The 18,296-nt window shown below is 45.5% G+C and overlaps 1 protein-coding gene across 2 annotated transcripts in view; it reads left to right on the top strand.

Moving 5' to 3' along the window:
- Positions 1–4,767, top strand: part of KBTBD12 (kelch repeat and BTB domain containing 12) — a 28,937-nt gene extending 24,170 nt beyond the window's left edge. Inside the window, exons 6-7 of one of the 2 annotated variants that reach the window (XM_059706784.1) lie at positions 1,876–2,058; positions 3,401–4,767. In XM_059706784.1, coding sequence (XP_059562767.1) covers positions 1,876–2,057 — 182 coding nt within the window. In that variant the 3' untranslated portion in view covers position 2,058; positions 3,401–4,767. Of the gene's footprint in view, positions 1–1,875 lie in introns of both variants that reach the window. The other variant, XM_059706783.1, reaches the window with a different exon arrangement.
- The last annotated feature ends 13,529 nt before the right edge of the window (positions 4,768–18,296 follow it).

The raw sequence follows: 18,296 nt of genomic DNA on the forward strand, positions 1-18,296 counted from the left end.
GGCTTCTTCTGTAAATCCTTGGTTATGAGACTTAGTTCAGCTAGTCTTCAAGTTGGTTGTTCTATAATTTAGTGTAATTCCAGTTAGGTTTTGGGAGGAGGTGGTTGTAACTTACACTTACTCTGCTGCCATCTTGTATACCTGATAAATTTATAAATTATAACAATTTATATTTACCTAATAACAGACTCAAAATGTATACACTAAAAATTGATAGAAGAGCCTTAGCCAGTTTTGCTCAATGGATAGAGCGTCAGTCTGTGGACTGAAGGGTCCCAGGTTCGATTCCGGTCAAGGGCACATGCCTGAGTTGCAAGCTCCATCCCCATTATGGCGCGTGCAAGAGGCAGCCAATCAATGATTCTCACCATTGATATTTCTATCTCTGTCGCCCTCTCCCTTCCTCTCTGAAATCAATAAAAAAAATATTTTTAAAGATTTGATAGGAGAAAAAGACAAATCCATAATCTTACTGGGATGTTTGTAACACAGCTCTCTCAGTAACTGACAGAACCAGCCCACAAAAATCAGTGAATGTGTAGAAGAGTAAAATAACATGACCTAATTAACACATATGGAATACTACACCCAACAATTGCAAAATACACATCCTTTACAAGCACACATAAGCCATTGATTTTTATATGCCAGGACTGGACACTTTTTTATATATTATCTCCTCTAATCATAACACAATTGTGAAAAAGACAGCTGGGCTGGAACTCTTTCATTTGCCCCTGCAGACTCACCCTGTCCCTTCTCTATCCTGCCGTCTGTCTTTCACAGCTAACCTGTATGGGTTCCATTCACGGCTCCTTTCCCCTCTGGCTTCTGGTTAGGCTCAGCCAATTGGAGCCCAGAGCAGATGTTGTTGAGTGAAAGGAGAGTCAGTTTATTTATCCTCCCTGCCCCCTCCCTGCAGGGCTGCAGAGGATGGCTGCACCTGTCTTCCCCTCTCTAAATCTGCTTCTGCCAGGCAGCACTCTCCAGACAGCTGCCCTCTGCAAGTTCCAGTACCCATTCTCCCCTAATGCCTTCCAGGTGGCCATGGTCCTTGCTGTTCTTAGTCCTGGGGTGCTGTGCCATGTCTATGGGTCTTCCTAAACTCTGCCCACACCTTTCCAACTATCCCTTTGCTAAACTTTTCAAATTAGCCAGCTAGAATATGCCATTTTTCCAGCAAGGACCCTGGCTGTGTATTAGCATCTCTGTCTGCATTTAAGAAAACTTAAGCTCGCCCTGGCTGGTTTGGCTCAGTGGATAGAGCATTGGCCTGCAGACTGAAGGGTCCCAGGTTCAATTCCAGTCAAGGGCACATGCCCGGATTGTGGGCTCGATCCCCAGAGGGGGTGTGCAGGAGGCAGCTGATCAATGATTCTCATCATTGATATTTCTCTCTCTCTCTCTCTCTCTCTCTCTCTCTCTCTCTCTCTCTCTCTCTTTCTCTCTCTCTCTCTTTCCCCTTTCATCTCTGAAATCAATAAAAATATTTTATTTTAAAAAAGAAAGAAAACATAAGCTCAAGGAGGTCAATGACTCACACAGGTCATATGACTCCAGCTATACCTCCTTTCACAGGTGTAGAAATAGAACAGTTTCATCTCTTGCCCACAGCATCAATAAATCATTAACATAACAGTGGAACATCCTTTCAACTTTAGACAATCAGTGCATCTTGAATAAATTTTTAATGTCAGTTGTAACTTGGCTTTTCATAGTTTCTTAAATGTCAGGAAAACTGTGTCTTTCATATGTACCTTGATTGTTTTTTTGCTAATTTTTGGTCTTTTAGAGAAAGTTATTTAATACAGTGATTATGAACTCTGAATTTAATACCCATATAATATTTTATCTTCCCACTTCGCTGTTTTTCAGATCGCCATGAGATTATCTCCAAAGAAATATTGGAGTTGGACCCATGGGAAAATCAGTGGAATGTTGTAGCCGTCAATGTCCTCATGCATGACAACTATGATGTCTGCCTGGTGGCCAGAATGAATCCTCGAGACCTCATCCCCCCGCCTTCAGATTTAGTGGAAGAAGGCAAGGAGCACTGAGGTCAGCATTGCTATAGAACCTTCTGTTGTGTCTGCAAAGGAGACGTTAGGAATGGAGAGAGCTCATGGGCATCCATACATGTGCTTTGCATGCATAGTGGCCCATGTGCAAAGCAGTTTGTGCTGGACACTGTGAGGGGGGGTGTGCAGAGTCCACCCTCAGGGACCCCACTTGGTTAGGGTGGACAAGACATTACAAAGACTGAATGTGGTGATGTCACAAGAGGAGTACAGGGTGAGTGCCACAGAAGTGCAGGGGGTGGAGGAATCCCACTCTGCTGGGGACTCAAGGACAGCATTGCCAAGGTGCAGGCCTTCATCAGAGCCTTGGAGGATGAGGAGGAAGCTGTCCCATGTGTGCAATTGATAGTGAGATCACAGATAGCTGAGTAAAAGCCAAAGGTGGTCCAGGTTGCCTGGACCACTGCCTTTGCTATAAAGGCTAGAAAGGTAGGTTATAGTTTAAATGACCAATATTTGGAAGACCAAGGACTTTGGAGCTAGTCTCTAAGCAGGGAAATGATCTCAAAATAGTGGTGTGAAGGAAGACATATCTTTGTACTCTGTTCTGGCTTCAGTCTTATAAAGACTGTCTATTCTCGTGCAGAATATACTCTTCTGCTACAGAAACATTGTCCAAAAAAGGGCTAGCAGTGGACTGACTACAAGTTCCTAAGAGCCCAGGCACTCAAGTCAACCACAGTGAGCAGAGGAATTCCACCCTGGGCTGGGTCTGTGCCAGTGAAGGAGATACGGGGTTCTGTAGCCATGGTCCACTCTTGGGTTGGTACAGAGGTTCCTAGATTGGACCTACCCAAGCTGCCCTTGACTAGTTCTCAGACACACAAGGCCTTCCACAGACTGGTCCTGGCTGAACACAATTGGCCTACACCACCCAACCCAGGCACTGACCAGTCTCTGGAGTAAAAAGAGGAAGCGTACCCCTTTGGCAGCCGGCTGCCCTCTTGGGCCCAGTCTTTGCACTATCGTCCCCAAGGTTGAAGGGGGAGGATGGAACCTCCTGCTTCAGCCTATAGTTGAGCATAGTTAGAACATAGCCACTCCCGAAACACATCTTAGGGATGACATTTAAACAACACCAAGGAAATCCATCTATTTGATTTACCTTCTATACTTCTGGAAGCACAATAGATTCAAAGAATGCATTTTGATCCCTGATCTTTGACACCTTCTCCAGAGTTTCACCTTACACAGGCTCTCTTAAGTAGGAGTGGTTAGTAGATTCCCTAGAACTTTGCCACAGGCAGACCTTCTTAGATGAGTATAGCTCTTCTCTGGTATAGAGTTGTGTGACTTTTGTGACCTCTATCCCATGTCCCCAGGTTCTAGCTGTTAAACCAGGCAGGAGAGATGGGTCCAAGGATATGAGCCAGTTGGAAGCCTACTTCTGCCACCATGAAGGGGGGCCCAGTTAGACCCAAGGTAGGTTGTCCCCTAGTAGGCTAGACAGGGCAGGAGCCATGTCTGTCTCTCTGCAGTTGTACCCAAGTGCCCACTGCAGTGCCTGGCACATAGAGGTCTTTGGGTGACCCACACAGAGTAGCAATTCTCAGTCTGAGGGCTCGGTCTCTGAGCATTTCCAGGAATCTGAGTTAAATGAGTTCATTCTTCTCCCTGTTGGAGGGTCTTCTAATCCGTGGATTCTTTTTCTTTCCGAAAAGGCAGAGCAGTTCTTCCCAGAGGGCTGTACTGCCTGGTGGTGTTCATGGTTGAGGAGCGCCCCCACAGGTCGCTGTTTGCCTAAGCTCCTCTTAATGGGACCCCTGCACCTGCTCCTATTTAAACATAGAAGCTGTCACATCTCCCTGGATCAAGGAGGTCTTGCTAGCGTGTCATGACACATTTCTAAATGCATTGGGTTTCAGATCTAAGCTTTAGTCCCAACTCTGCTACTTAGCTAGCTGTGTGATCTGGGGCAATATAACTTTTCTAATAATGCCTTATTTTCCTCATATACAGAATGGGAAGAAAAATGCCTTATAGGGTTGGTGTGAGGATTGAGTGAGAAAACACTGACCGAAGTGTGTGTAAGATACTAAAACATTTATTAGCTGCCATTATTATTATCATTACTGTTGCACTCAGCATTTCCCAAAGCATGGTGCCCAGAACAACCCAGTGCTTGAGTGCAATCCCTTGGGATTCTAGGGAGAGATGTGGATGTGGCTTGAGATAGCTCTTAATTTCCCAGACCCAGCCTTTTGGCTCCTCCATATGGCATGCTGAAACAAACAGTGGTTTGCTTTCGCGTTTTCTTAAACCCTGGTGTTTCTTGACTGACTTTCACATTTGTAATTCAAAACTAGACACTTCTGCCCTCCTGTTGTTATATATTGGTAGAGATTCATCTTTGAAACAACATTTTCCTATCGATCCTTTTTCACTTTAACTGAATGCTATCCCAATAGCACATGGAGGGCTCCTAGAAAATGTTGGCTGTTTGCTAGTTCTTCTCTTTATGAAGCAGAATTGTTTGACACTGAGCAATGGGACCTAAAAGGGAAGTGATCTGGATGCTGAGGCTGAGAGAAGACTGCAGCTGTCAAGCACACCCCCGTTCAGTGTGTGTTCTTAAAGAAAGCATCATTGTTCTCTCTGATTGACTTTATAATGAGCAAATGCTTTGAATTTGAACTTGCAAAATTTTAGCAATAAACGATCACCGTCATCTTGTTTTTCATATCGCAAATCCATGTCAGTTTCATTTGAAGAAGGGGTTCCTGTGCCCAGGACGTGCTGAGCATCCCCAGAGTGGGGTACGGCCAGCCAGCAGAGCATTAGGAGCAAGGCCAGAGGCCAGGATGTCTGAGGCAGATGAGGGCCAGGAGGTGGGCCCATCTGCGGGACGGTTGAAGCACAGGAGGATGGCAAGCGAAGGAGATGAGGCCAATCACAGAAGCCCTCAGATGCCATACCAACGATCTGGCCTGTATGCCTCAGCAGCACGGCTTCAGGCAAGGAACCCCTTTAAGAACATCCTTCTCCAGCCCCATGTAGATGAGTAAGGTGAGAGCAAACAGGGGCAGATGGGCAGGAGGCCCTGTAGGAGCTCAGGTCACAGAAGCTGACTTAGCCCAGTAGCAGCAGGAACCAGGAGAGTCCAGTGCAGTCAGAAATGGAGGGTGTCAACAGTTTGCTGGCCAGTTCAGAGCCAGGGAGATGCCATGAGTTTAACCATAAGAGAATGGCCGCTCAGCCAAAACCAAAATCTTTCAAGGGGTCCACCCCCTTCACCTGAAAGCGTTTCTTAAAGAGAGCTACTACCCGAATGGCTCCAGTTGTTCATCCTGGGCCTGTCTAGGGGTTGCCAAGAGAAAAGAGGTACTGGGGTGTAGAGTCAAGTCACCCCACTTATTTGCCACCTCTAGCAAACCCAGCTGAGTGTGCCCCTATAGTCATTGCCCTATTCTTCTTGTATACAGCGACTTGGACCCTGCCCCAGCTCATTGGTAGATCCTGCCTCGAATGAACCAGTCGTAGCCATCCCATGTCCTTGCCCAGGGTTAGTTTATCACAGCCATGTGGCACAATCCCAGCCAAAGAGACACAGAGGAGTACCCACAGAGGGGCTTTGGGAAAGGTTTTCTCTTTTAAAAAGCTGTAGAGGGAGAGATGGGCTCTTCTTCTGCTGTCTTTTCAAGTCTGCGAGCCCCTGGGACTGCAGTCACTGTCTTGCAGTGAGGACAGACTGGAGAGAAAATGCTGCAGTTGCCCCACGGAAGGAAAAGACCCAAGATTTGTGGCACAGCCACCGAGTGAACCAGCCATGGGACTTCTTGTCAGATGCTAATTGTGGCAATAAATTTTATGTGCAGCCCAAGCCTTCCTAATTGATACTCCAACCTTCCCCCACCACAGCCACTTTCTCTTGGGATGACCTTGATACTCCTGCCGAAGGGGAGGACTCAAGCAGTCTGGGCCGTGGATGTCTCCTGAGAAGGTGATTTAGTTCATTTCAGTGAGGGAAGCCCTGCATGCCTGGCAAGTGCCAAGGGTTTATAGTGCTGAGTCCCTTCTTAACTATCTCTTAGGTATTTTTCTCTCCAAACTTCAACATTTTTGTTTACTACAAATCCCACCCACCAGCTGTTTTTGTAAATAATGTTTTATCGGCACACAGTGGTGCTCTTCACTTCTGGATTGTCTGTGGGGCTTCCATGCAGCAACAGCGGAGCTGAGGGGCTGCAGTAGAGACCTCTGGCCCACAAAGCCTAGAATATTTACTCCCCTGCCCTTCACAGGAAACGTTTGCCAACTCCTGGTGTATTCTACCAGATTTTCTTGAAGAAAAATACTGAGCTAAGGGAATAGATACATTACAAAGGAATATATATGCATGTTCTTTTATTTTTACATATATAACATGGTTCTAATCCATTCTTCTCTCATTCAACACTATATCTAAAGCAGCCATAGATGTAGCATAATTTCTTTTTTTAAAAATATATTTTATTGATTTTTTTACAGAGAGGAAGGGAAAGGAATAGAGAGTTAGAAACATCGATGGGAGAGAAACATCAATCAGCTGCCTCTTGCACACCCCCTACTGGGGATGTTGCCCGCAACCAAGGTACATGCCCTTGACTGGAATCGAACCTGGGACCTTTCAGTCCGAAGGCCGACGCTCTATCCACTGAGCCAAACCAGTTAGGGCCATTGATTTTTTTATTTTATTTTTTTTTAGAGAGAGTGAAAGGGAGGGGGAGAGACAGAGAAAGTAACATCAATGAGAAAGAGACGCATCAATTGGTTGCCTCCTGCAAGTGCCTGACTGAAGTACGAGGTATGTATCCTTGACCAGAATCAAACCCACGACCCGCCCTAACCGGTTTGGCTCAGTGGATAGAGCGTCGGCCTGCGGACTGGGGGGTCCCGGGTTCGATTCCGGTCAAGGGCATGTGCCTTGGTTGCGGGCACATCCCCAGTGGGGGGTGTGCGGGAGGCAGCTGATCGATGTTTCTCTCTCATCGATTCTGACTCTCTGTCCCTCTCCCTTCCTCTCTGTAAAGGGTCAATAAAATATATTTAAAAAAAAAAAAAAAACCCACGACCCTTCAGTCCACAGGCTGATGCTCTAACCACTGAGAAAAACCGGCTCCTCTCCCACTTTTTAAAAAAAATATATTTTTATTGATTTCAGAGAGGAAGGGAGGAGAGTTAGAAACATCAATGATGAGAGAGAATCATTGATTGGTTGCCTCCTGCATGCCCCCCACTGGGGATCAAGCCTGCAACCCAGGCATGTGCCCTTGGCCGGAATCGAACCTGAGACCTTTCAGTCCGCAGGCTGACGCTCTATCCACTGAGCCAAGCCAGCTAGGGCTCCTCTCCCACTTTTAAGGAGCCTGTAATTACACTGAGCCCACTCAGATATTCAGGGTAGCTTTCCCATCTTAAGGTAGGCTGACCAGTAACCTAATTTCCCTCTGTCACAGTGATTGGTTCCAGTACTGCCCCCAGACCAAACTCTGCTGATGCTCAAGTCCCTTATTAAAATAGATAGTATCTGCATATAACCTATGGACAGGCTCTTGTTTACTTTGAAATCATCTCCAGGTTACATATATTACCTAATACAACATAAATGCTATGTAATAGTTGTTATGCTGTATTGTTTAGGGAATAATGACAAGAAAAAAGTCTGTACCTGTTCAGTACAGACACAACCATCATAGGCCTAACTACATAGTACACATCAGTAACAACGTAACATTTTTTCCCCCTGAATATTGATCCGCGGTTGGTTGACTCCATGAATGTGGAACCTGCGGATATGGACTGTATATTACAAGTTCCATGGATTAGGATGTTCATTTGGGGAAAACCATTTTTCTGCCTAATGTCTAAGACCACCCATGATTCACCTGTGCAGAACTTCATGTGGCACCGAAGTTTGGGCGCCACCACAGATAACAACAAGTGTAAATGCAGGTGCTTAATCAGTGACCCTCTCAGAGACCTCTGTGACATCCCAGGAGGGGGTGGGCAGCACCAAGGAAAGGCTCCTGCCTGCAGGGTGACCTCCATTCTCCTTTAAGGTGAAGCCTTGCATGTGTTCCGCAGGAGTCAAAGAAGTGTGGTGACACCTAAACACGAGTCATCGCACAAGTTAGATGGTTCTCTGGTACCAGCAAAGTGGCCCAAACAGCTGAGGATCCAGGAGGGAGGCCGTGGCTTTAGGGAGTCTTGTTGGGCTCCTCTCACAAGCAAGTGACCAACGGCTTGGGTTTGCCAGGTGAACAAATAAGAGTAAGGGCATTCCAGGTGCAGGGGCAGCCTGTGCAAAGGCCCTGGCCAGGAAGAGGCCTGCTGTGCAGGTACGAGAGAAGCTTTGGGTGGGCAGTCTGAAGGTAGGTGGCTGTAACAGCAGACTAAGCCAGGCGGGGTGGGCCCTGGGTGCAAACTCATGGAGGCCAGGGTGGGACTTTATAAAGATCATGTCGGTGGCCACACCTCAGGGTGAACAGGAACTGGCAACCTGATAGGTGGCTGTTGGCAGAATCCAGGTGGAAGCTAACTAAGTGGGACAAAGGAACAAAGAAAATGAACTATAGTCGGGCCAGAGCTGGAGTGGAGTGGAGTGGAGTGGAGTGGAGTGGAGTGGAGTGGAGTGGAGTGGAGTGGAGTGGAGTGGAGTGGACAGGACTCAGGACCCCAACTCCCTGGTGCCTGGCTGTGTGGGCTAGACTGGTCGTTTCACGGCTGGTCTGCATTTGCTCACCTGCACCACCTCCTGGGTGGGAAGGTGAAGTGAGACCATGCACTGGAGCTCCTGCCCAGCGTCAGGCACGATGAAGTGTTCAGAAGCCTTACGTGCTGTGGCGATTAGGCAGAAGGTGAGAGGAATCACGATGGCCCCAGCTTCTGTCCGGTAGCTTCCTGCTGTGTCCTGAGATCTTCTCGCCCCACACCCCCAGGGGGCGAAGGTCCCACAGCTGCCCCTTTATTTCCCAGGGCCACTACATTAGGAATTTCTTGTTCTTTTGAAAGCAGGAGACAGACTAAAATTTCTCACCTTATAAAAGCAAAACTATAGGGGGGAAACCTCAGAAATCACTCTCTGCTTTCTTTGCTTATTCAAAAGCAGAAGTGATCACCCTCCTTTCCGCCTACGTTTCTCAGTCACGTGCACTAAGAGTTCCCCTTGCTCCCGGGAGCTATATACACGTCCAGTAATTAAACCCCAGGGAGGAAATGAGCTCAGGACATTTCCTGTGACTTCCCTACCTCCCTTTGCACAGGTGAACACTGCACCTGGAATGCCCTTGCACCCTTCCCAGAAGCGTCCCTACCCTGGCCCTTTGCTCTGTGTAGTGCAGTGGCACCTTGTCACCAGCAGCGCTCAGTGAGCCCCGTGCACCAGTCCTGGGGCACAGTACTGGTCAAGGGTGAGGAGGAGAGAGGTGTAATAGAGAGGGCATCGGGGGCCTTCAGAGGTGTACAAGATATGGATTGGGACGGTGCGGGGGGGGGGAGGGGAGGGCCAGGAAAAGGTTAGCAAATTCTGGGAACTGCACGGGTGCAGAAGAATTGTGCAAAGAATGGAGGGGGTCCCAGCAGGACAGTTTGGCCAGTCCCGGCCCCAGCACCTGGGGCACCAGGCTGCCAAGTGTGACTTCACCAGGTGTCCAGACTCTAAGACAGCGAACGGCTGACAGGTCTGGAGTTTGGAGAGATACCACCAACGTGTGGTGGAGGGGAGGACAGGGAACCCTGGGCGGAATCTCCTCTACACCCCAGTTTCACTAGGCCCTTCGACCAGTCCCAGAGTGGGGACAGCACACTCAGATGGGGAGAGCGGTCAGGGGAAAGGTTTTACAACACTGGGGTATGGCTCCATCTCAGCTCAGTGTGCTAAGCAACCTAGGGGGAAACACTGGCCCTCACTGAGCTGCAGTTGGGGGCTTCTCTTAAAGGGGCAGATAGAACTAACCCCCTCTCCTCCCCACCCCATGCCCCTACATCTCACTCAGAGAAAAGGCAACTGATGCCTATTATCCAGAGGAGGGAATGAGGACACAGGCTTGGGCCACATGTGCTGTGGAGAAGAGCCAATCACGGGGCTGAGGGAGAGCCAATGGACCTTCTGTAGATAAAGCAGCTGGGCCTGTACACCTGCCCCCAGGTACCACCACCCCTCCCCGGCAAGGAGAAGGACTCCTTGCTGGAGAAGCCAGCGGCCTCAAGAAAAGACACCCCTCTGGCATTTCCTCCCCTCTTGGATGTCCCCCAGCGTCTCTACTGCCAAAGACACCCTGGGTTCCCTCAGGAATTCTGCTGCAGCCCAAGGATTATAAGGCATTGACCGCCACCCCCTGTTGAGGGAGCCTGGCTGGATGCAGCCCACCTGTGCAGGCTCCTGGGGCCAGCAACACACCAGTGAGGAGAGAGGAGGCTCTGGGACAGCTTCTGCCGCCCTGGAGGAAGTAGAGACACATTCAGCCTGGAGCTGGCTGGCGGCCACTGGGCTTCCAGGAGCAGCCACTGATGAAGTTGTTACCGTGAAATGGAAATACAGAGCATTTTCATATACCAATAATGAACTCTCAGAAAGAGAAACTAAAAAAACTCCCATTTACCATTGCAACAACAAAAGAGATACATGGGACTAAACTTAACCAAAGAGGTTGTAATTCTGTATTTTGAGATTATTTCTTTATAAATGCCACGGTAAAGTGTCCCCGAAGTGTGTGGCTTCCATTTGTTCATGTCATTTGATGCTCAAAGAACCTTGGCAAAGTTCCTTAACCCAAGTTACAAAGTTCTTTGTAAAATGGGGTTAATAGTACCTTCTTCAGTGTCAGCGTGAGGAATGAATTAGTGCATGGACTGCTGCACTGCCACCCCCAGGTGGCGCCATCCTCATTAGATTCCGTGTGATTGGCCCTAGGGGAACTGGGCAGCACAGTCTGCATAGCCACACCAGGCGGTCCTGCCTACCAGCACAAGTGGTAACAGGAAACACTCAGTAAGGGGTAGCTAGTGTAATAATAATTCCGTATTCTTATCGTAACTTTTCCTTGCAAGAAAGGCGAATTTGCCTTTGGATGCTACAAAGAAGCTTCAGTTAATAAAAAAAAGGAAATTAGCAAACATTAGACTTTCCAGACCAGGCATTTTCCTAAGGTGCTTTGACATGGGCCATTTCACTTAATCTTCACCACAACTGCATATTATCACCTCTCTTTGACAGATTAAAAAACTGAAACTCACCAAGATTTGACTCAGGTACATAAAACCAGTGGGGAATGAAGTATGGTAGCAATCATCTCAGGTAGAAACTATAGTTTAACTTTAACCCTGCTGTTTGGTTTCTGTACTTATTTGTTTGCTAAAATAATAGAAAAGTTGTTTTGATTTTCTGAATTATATAAGTCACCCCATTCGATTGAAAACCGTATTGATTGTACTGTGAATATCCCATTGGTTGTGGTCATACTGGTCTTAGAAAGCACATTTTCCTTTACCTGGGAAGGACAGCACAGTTATCCCATGGTCAGAGGGCTCCAGTTAAGTGTCCCTGTTGACTCAGTGTTCCAAAAAACTGTAATTGAGATAACATGCTTAAGTCTGACCAGGTTCCTCATTCCAGACCCGAGGGCTCTACATAATGTGTTTCTGTCAACTATAATTTAGATAACAGGCTGCTTCTGCTTCTGTAAACTGCTTTTTTTGCAAACCAGGTTCCTCATTCCAAACCTTGGGATGTAATCAATACCTTTGTGATCTTTGCCTATATAAGTCTAGTTTTGCGACCATCTTACTACTATGAGATCTGGGGAATGGCCCCTCATAGTCCCGGATTGCAATAAATGTGACTCTTTAATTCAGAAAAAAAACCCACAAAACTGAAACTCAGATATTTCAAATAGATCAAGTTGACTATTAAATATTTGAGCCAGAATGGGAACAGAATGGGAATGGGAGCCTGTTGGACTCTATATCCAATGTTCTTTCCACAGTGGCAAGCTGCAGACAGGTGTGTGTGTGTGTGTGTGTGTGTGTGTGTGTGTGTGTGTGTGTGTGTGTGTCAGGGGTGGGGAGGGGGGATGCATTCTTTTTGGCCACCCAGCATTCATTCCTCTCTTGCCGGGAGCCGGTCCATCCTTGCTGTTTCAAGGGACCTGGCATATATGGCATACTGTTCTTAATATGTTTGCTCACCTTCTTGGCGCTGTGTTTTAACCAAGGTCACCTCTTCGAGAAAGGTTGAATCCCCAGGTAGGGATTTTCCCCTGAAGTTAGGGAGGGAATAAAACCCCTCAACTAAGTGCCAGGCGGGTAATTAATCCCTTTAACTACGAACAATCATGCTTAAACTACATAATCTTTTCTCCCTGGAATGGAGATAAGAAACGCCCTAACCTTTGTAATAGAGATTGATAGGATTGAATCAACTGGTATAAATACAGTTGTAACAAGACAGAAACACTCAGAACTCAGAACACAGAACTAAGGACACAGGGCTTGGAAGACAGGACCAAGAGAGACAGAGCCTAGGCACAGAACCTACACAGAACGTTCTCTAGAGACAGAAGAACTTCGCTGGCGAGAGCATGCCGGAGGATCCTGGACAGGGACTGGCCTCGGAGCCTGGAGGCAGAGCCTGGCGAGAGAGCATGGCAGGGATCCTGGACTGAACCTGACTGCGGAGATTGGCAAGAGAACCTGACCAGGACCTGGCCACAGAACCTGGCTGGAGATCCGAAGCAGAACCTCTCTGGAGATCGAGACCATTCCTTCTTCACCGACTCCGTCCACACCTTTGGGGACCCCTGGACCTGCTGGGGTTGGACCCCGGCACTCTCTCTTCTGTAAGTAGCATCCTGATTTTCCATCATAGCTACAACCTCCCCTGGGACATTCTCAATCCACGTGATTTGGATGAGACTAATGGCCAGTCAATTTGTTCTGTCCCCTATGGTCACAGTGATGGTTCAGGAATGAACACTTGGCCCAAGTCAATTTGATTAAACTCAACTCCAGGGCTTTCATAAGAACTGTGTGGAGGACAAAAGCTCTCCTTCTGCTAGACTTTAAACTATGAAGCCTGGGACTTTTGAAGGTCACTCTGAGGAGGGGCCTCTTTTCAAAAGACAGCAGAAAACAGATGGAGAGAAATTGGGTCTGACATCTTCTAAGCCCTTAGAAAATTAGATCAGTCTTTGTTTCGATCTATGTGAGCTAAATAATTCCAGAGGTTTTTCTCTCAAACCTATTCAAACTGTTGTGTTTTTTTGTTTGTTTTGTTTGAATCCTCACTCCAGAATATTTTTTCCATTGATTTTTTTGAGAGTGGGAGGGAGGGGGAGAGAAAAAAACATCAATGTGAGAGAGATACATCAATTGGTTGCCTCATGCAGGCACCTCACTGGGGCTGGGGATTGAACCTGCAACCCAGGTACATGCCCTGAACCAGAAATCAAACCCGAGGCCCTCTGGTGCACTGGCCAACGCTCTAACCACTGCGCCACCAGCCAGGGATGTTTGTTTTGTTTGGGTTTTTGTTGTTGTTTTGTCATGTATAATTGAGAGAATCCTGATGGATCCAGGGAAGTGAAGAAACTAATACAAGGAGTTCTTAAATACATTTAAGCACCAAGCCTTGTCTGTAAGTGATCTGTTAGCAATGTTGATTCTATTTGGTAGAATAAGGATTTTGTTTTATTAAACTTTATGTACTCTTTTTTTAACTTGACAAAAAGATCAGAAGATGTAACCAAAAATGGCATTAAAAAATAAATTAAAATTTTAAAAAGCAGTTCCCAACACAGAAAAGAGAAAATAAAATCTGGTACCTCTCAGATCCAACATCTTATTCCTAGACTTGTATCTGGTGATGTCAACATTCTATGCCCAGGCTTTGGAATTTGGGTTAAGCAGTATAACAGTGAGTTTTATGTGTCAACTAGGTTAGGATGGAGTACCCAGTTGTTCAAACACTCATCTAGGTGCTGCTGTGAAGGTATTTTGTAGATGTAGTTAACATCTAGTCAGTTAATTTTAAACGATCATTTTCAATAATGTGAGTGAGCCTCATCCAATCAGCTGAAAGCCCTAAGAGCAGAACTGAGGTTTCCCTGAGGGAGAATAAATATTTCCTGTGGACTGCCTCCTTCCTCCATCCAAGAATTTCTAGTCTGCTTACCCACCTTACGGATCATATACGCTAATTCCTTGCTCTATCAACAGCTAGATAAATGATAGACAGATAGATATTCTACTGGTGCTGTTTCTCAGGTACCCTTGCTGACCCGAGCAGTCATGCCTTGGGTGTCTCTTGGGCATACTCTGATCTCTGATCCTCAAAGTGGAAAAAGCCTCCAGAATTCTTCCCTGGGAGTCAGGCCTCCTCCTGCATGCCTTCCTTTTCCTACCCTCTTTCCCTTCCTTCTGAAGAGCTTCTGCCTCAAAAACATAGAAGGCCTGTATCTGCTGAGAGAGCCATTTCCCCTGGTCTGCCCAGTTCAGCATACATCTGCTATATAATGACACAATATAGAGTCACTTTAAAATGGAGCCAGAGCTGCCATGCCAGAGGAACTGCCTTGCATGACATACCTCAAATCACTAGAATGTTTTTAAAACAGGGCAAAATAACCTTTGGACTGAGCCTAAGCAACCTTGCAAAAATTTTTTTTTATAAAGATCACAAAAAAGTAGACTGATAACTACTGGACTGAAAATTTAAAATATTGTTTAGAATTAATATCACTGTTAATTAATCTGCACCAATAGAAATGCCTTCCTTCTGTTGAGTAATCGTTCCCCTTCCCCTTCTCATAAATATCCAATGCCTTTGTCTCCGAGTTGGAACACTATTTGGGCTTCGCCTGAATCAGTGTGCCCGAAAAGCTATTCTTATCGATCTAAATAAATGCTGTTTGCCTCTCGCTTTGAAAAGCCTTTTGTTTTTAGGTTAACAATGTTAACAACCATGATGAAGCCTGGTTTCTCCAATTATATTTCCATTGCTCCTTACTCTTCATCTTTGTCCAAGCCCAGAAGTTTACCGTATTCCCTCCTCTCCCTTCCTCCAGGGTAATTGTGATTTTTAGCCAGCACATAACTTTCCATAATAAAATTACATTTCTGAGCCTCATTTCAAATGTGTGGTCATAGACTAGGTTATAGCCAATAAAAATGGGACATGAGCAGAAGTAATGTGTTTAACTTCCAGGTTCTGCATTAAAAGGAAAGGCATGCCCAATTGAAGAATGGTGATGAGCCATACTGGATTCTGTGGATCACAGCACCACCCCTAGGGGAGTGAAGCAATAAGATATACTGTCACCTGAACTTCATCTGGTTTATGATATTGATTTTTGGAATTTCTGCAGCAACATACATACAAACTTTCATCCTAACCAGTATGCCACAAAGCTTACCAAAGGAATAATCTACTTAATTCAACCATCTATTTCTTTTTAAAAAAATATTTTTTGTTGATTTCAGAGAGGGAGAGGGAGAGGGAGAGGGAGAGGGAGAGATAGCAAAATCAATGATGAGAGAGAATCATTGATTGGCTACCTCCCGTAAGCCCCACACTGGGGATCGAGCCCAAGAGGGCATGTGCCCTGACCGGGAATCACACTGTGACCTCCTGGTTCATAGGTCAAAGCTCAACCACCGAGCCATGCCAGCTGGGCAACCATCTACTTCTTCTTCTTCTTCTTTTTTTTTTTGAACAAAAGCTCCTCTGAATTTTGTTCCAGAACCAAGATCAGTGGAGTGACTGTCAGAGGCCTAGCCTCAGCCCTCAAACCCAGGACTAACTCTCAGCCCCACCCCTTCCTTGTTAAGGAAAGGGGCTCAGCCAAGTCCCACACCTGTCAGCAGGTGCACTCGTCCAACCACCCGAGGTTGTACGTGTCAGACACTCTCACAGTGTTTCCTTCCCGAAGTTAAACAGTGTCTTGCTTCGGGGATTTTTCCATCTGCCTGGCCTAATGGAGAAGGGCAAGGGCTCAAGAGTGGAGACAGAACTTCCCGCGGCAGCAGAGTCACCACTAGGTTGTTGGTTTGGGTCCAGGTGCCTGGAAGAGCCCTCATCATGACCAGGGGCCTTAACCTCATTGCTCTCATGTGTGTTCTTGCTGACCAGGAGCTGATTGAAGGATTGAAGACAATTATACTTTAATGGACACCAAGGGCCTTCTCCAGGAGCAGGTGACTGTCACTTGGTCCCGGGTCGATAAGCTGTATGAGCTTGAGGAGGAGAACGTGCAACTGAAATCAAAGATGCACCACCAACAATTGGTAGGACAGGCTGTCGTTGAACCATCTACTTCTTGAACCACTGAGTGTCCTGTTTCCTGACTGCTTCTCCTCCCTCCCACTCTTTAACATGGGTGACTCCCTCACTCCCAGGGTCTTCCCTTAAACCTGGTTTCTTTCTCTATTTTCTCCCTTGGAAATCACATCTACTCTTATAGACGATAACTTCACACTCTTCTAAACCGAACTCATCTCTAAGCACCAGGTCTGCTTATGAGATCTCTCCTGCCTGATCAATTGCTAGCAAATCAAACTCTGTATGTTTAAAATCAAATTGACAATTCTCCCTCCCTCCCTCCCTCCCTCCCTCTCTCTCTGTCTCTCTCACACACACACACACACACACACACACACACACACACACACACATCAGGATGTGCCCTTGATGGAACTGAACCCTCAACCCTTCAGTTGGTGGGCCCACGATCGAACCACTGAGAAAACCTGCTAGGGCCCAAACTGCTTTTGCAGCTCCAGCACGTCAAGCTGTCCATCAAGTTCACTTTTCATTATTTAAGTTGCAGCTGAATTTTTTTTTTTTTTTTAAATCCTCACCTAAGGACATTTCCACTGATTTTAGAGAGGAAGGAGGAAGCGAGATGGAGAGAAAGAAACATCAATCAATTGCCTCCCTTAAACACCCCAACCAAGGATCAAACCTGCAACCTGGGTATGTGCCCTGACTGGAAATCAAATCCATGACCCTTCGGGACAATGCTCAACCAACTGAGCCACACCAGCCAGGACACAGTTGATATTTGCTATGTGACAATAAATAGTTTATTGAGAAAAATATTAATTACTTGACTTAGATCTTATACTAGTATTGCTTTATCTAAAATTAATTAAATTTGATAACTTAGTGCCAAATTCAAACCTTCAATTTTTTTCCCAAACTTTTGGCTAAAACTCCAGATTCTTTCTAGCATTACAATGGCATTTTTGTACAAAATCCAATAACTTTTTAAAAATTGTTGTAAAATCTCAATGAAAATATTGTGGAAATATTTTTCAATGAAATATAATATTTTGGGCCCTCCAAAGTTCAATACATTGTATTCAATGTGATTCTAAGTGCCATAAGCTCAACAAAAACCATTATCTTCAAAATCTTGACATTTGTATTTTAAGCAATTTTTTTATTTTTTTCAATTACAGTTTACATTCAGTATTATTTTATATTCATTTCAGGTGTACAGCATAATGGTGAGACAATCATATACTTTACAATGTGCTTCTTCCCCCACTATTTCCAGTACCCAACTGGCACCATACAAGTTATTACACTATTACTGACTATATTCCCTAACTGTACTTTACACCCCCATGACTATTTTGTAATTATTACTTAATCCCTTCACCTTTTTCACCCAGTCCCCCAAGTCTCCTCCCCTCTATCAACCATGAGTCTGTTCTCTGTAGCTAAGAGCCTGTTTCTGTTTTGTTTGTTCATTTATATTGTTCTTTAGATTCCACATATAAGTGAAATCATATGGTATTGGTCTTTCTCTGACTTATTTCACTTAACAGAATACACTCTAGGTCCATCCATGCTGTTGCAAATGGTAAGAGTAAGCAAAATATTAAAACACTTTTATGTGAAACAAATGAAGCTTCTTTGAGGATGATTTAAAATGTATTGCCTTGATTATGTTTTCCAAAAAGTTGTTTTCTCACTGTGGTACACCTACGTTTTGTAACAAACAGGTCCATAGTACTCATGTCCGTATCAGTATTATTCCTTTAAAAGTTCTAGTAAATATTTTTGTGAAAATGTTTAAATATATTTTATTATATAGTGCTAAAAATTCCAACAGTATCTTCTAAGTCTTTTTTATTGCTTTATTCTCACTTTGATAACATTTTTGGGAGTTTTAAGTTTTCAAATATTTAATGTATGAAACTTTAATTTCTTCCAATGTGCTAACAAAATTATCGTAA

Source organism: Myotis daubentonii, chromosome 8 (assembly GCF_963259705.1).
Source record: "Myotis daubentonii chromosome 8, mMyoDau2.1, whole genome shotgun sequence".
Classification (NCBI taxonomy): domain Eukaryota; kingdom Metazoa; phylum Chordata; class Mammalia; order Chiroptera; family Vespertilionidae; genus Myotis; species Myotis daubentonii.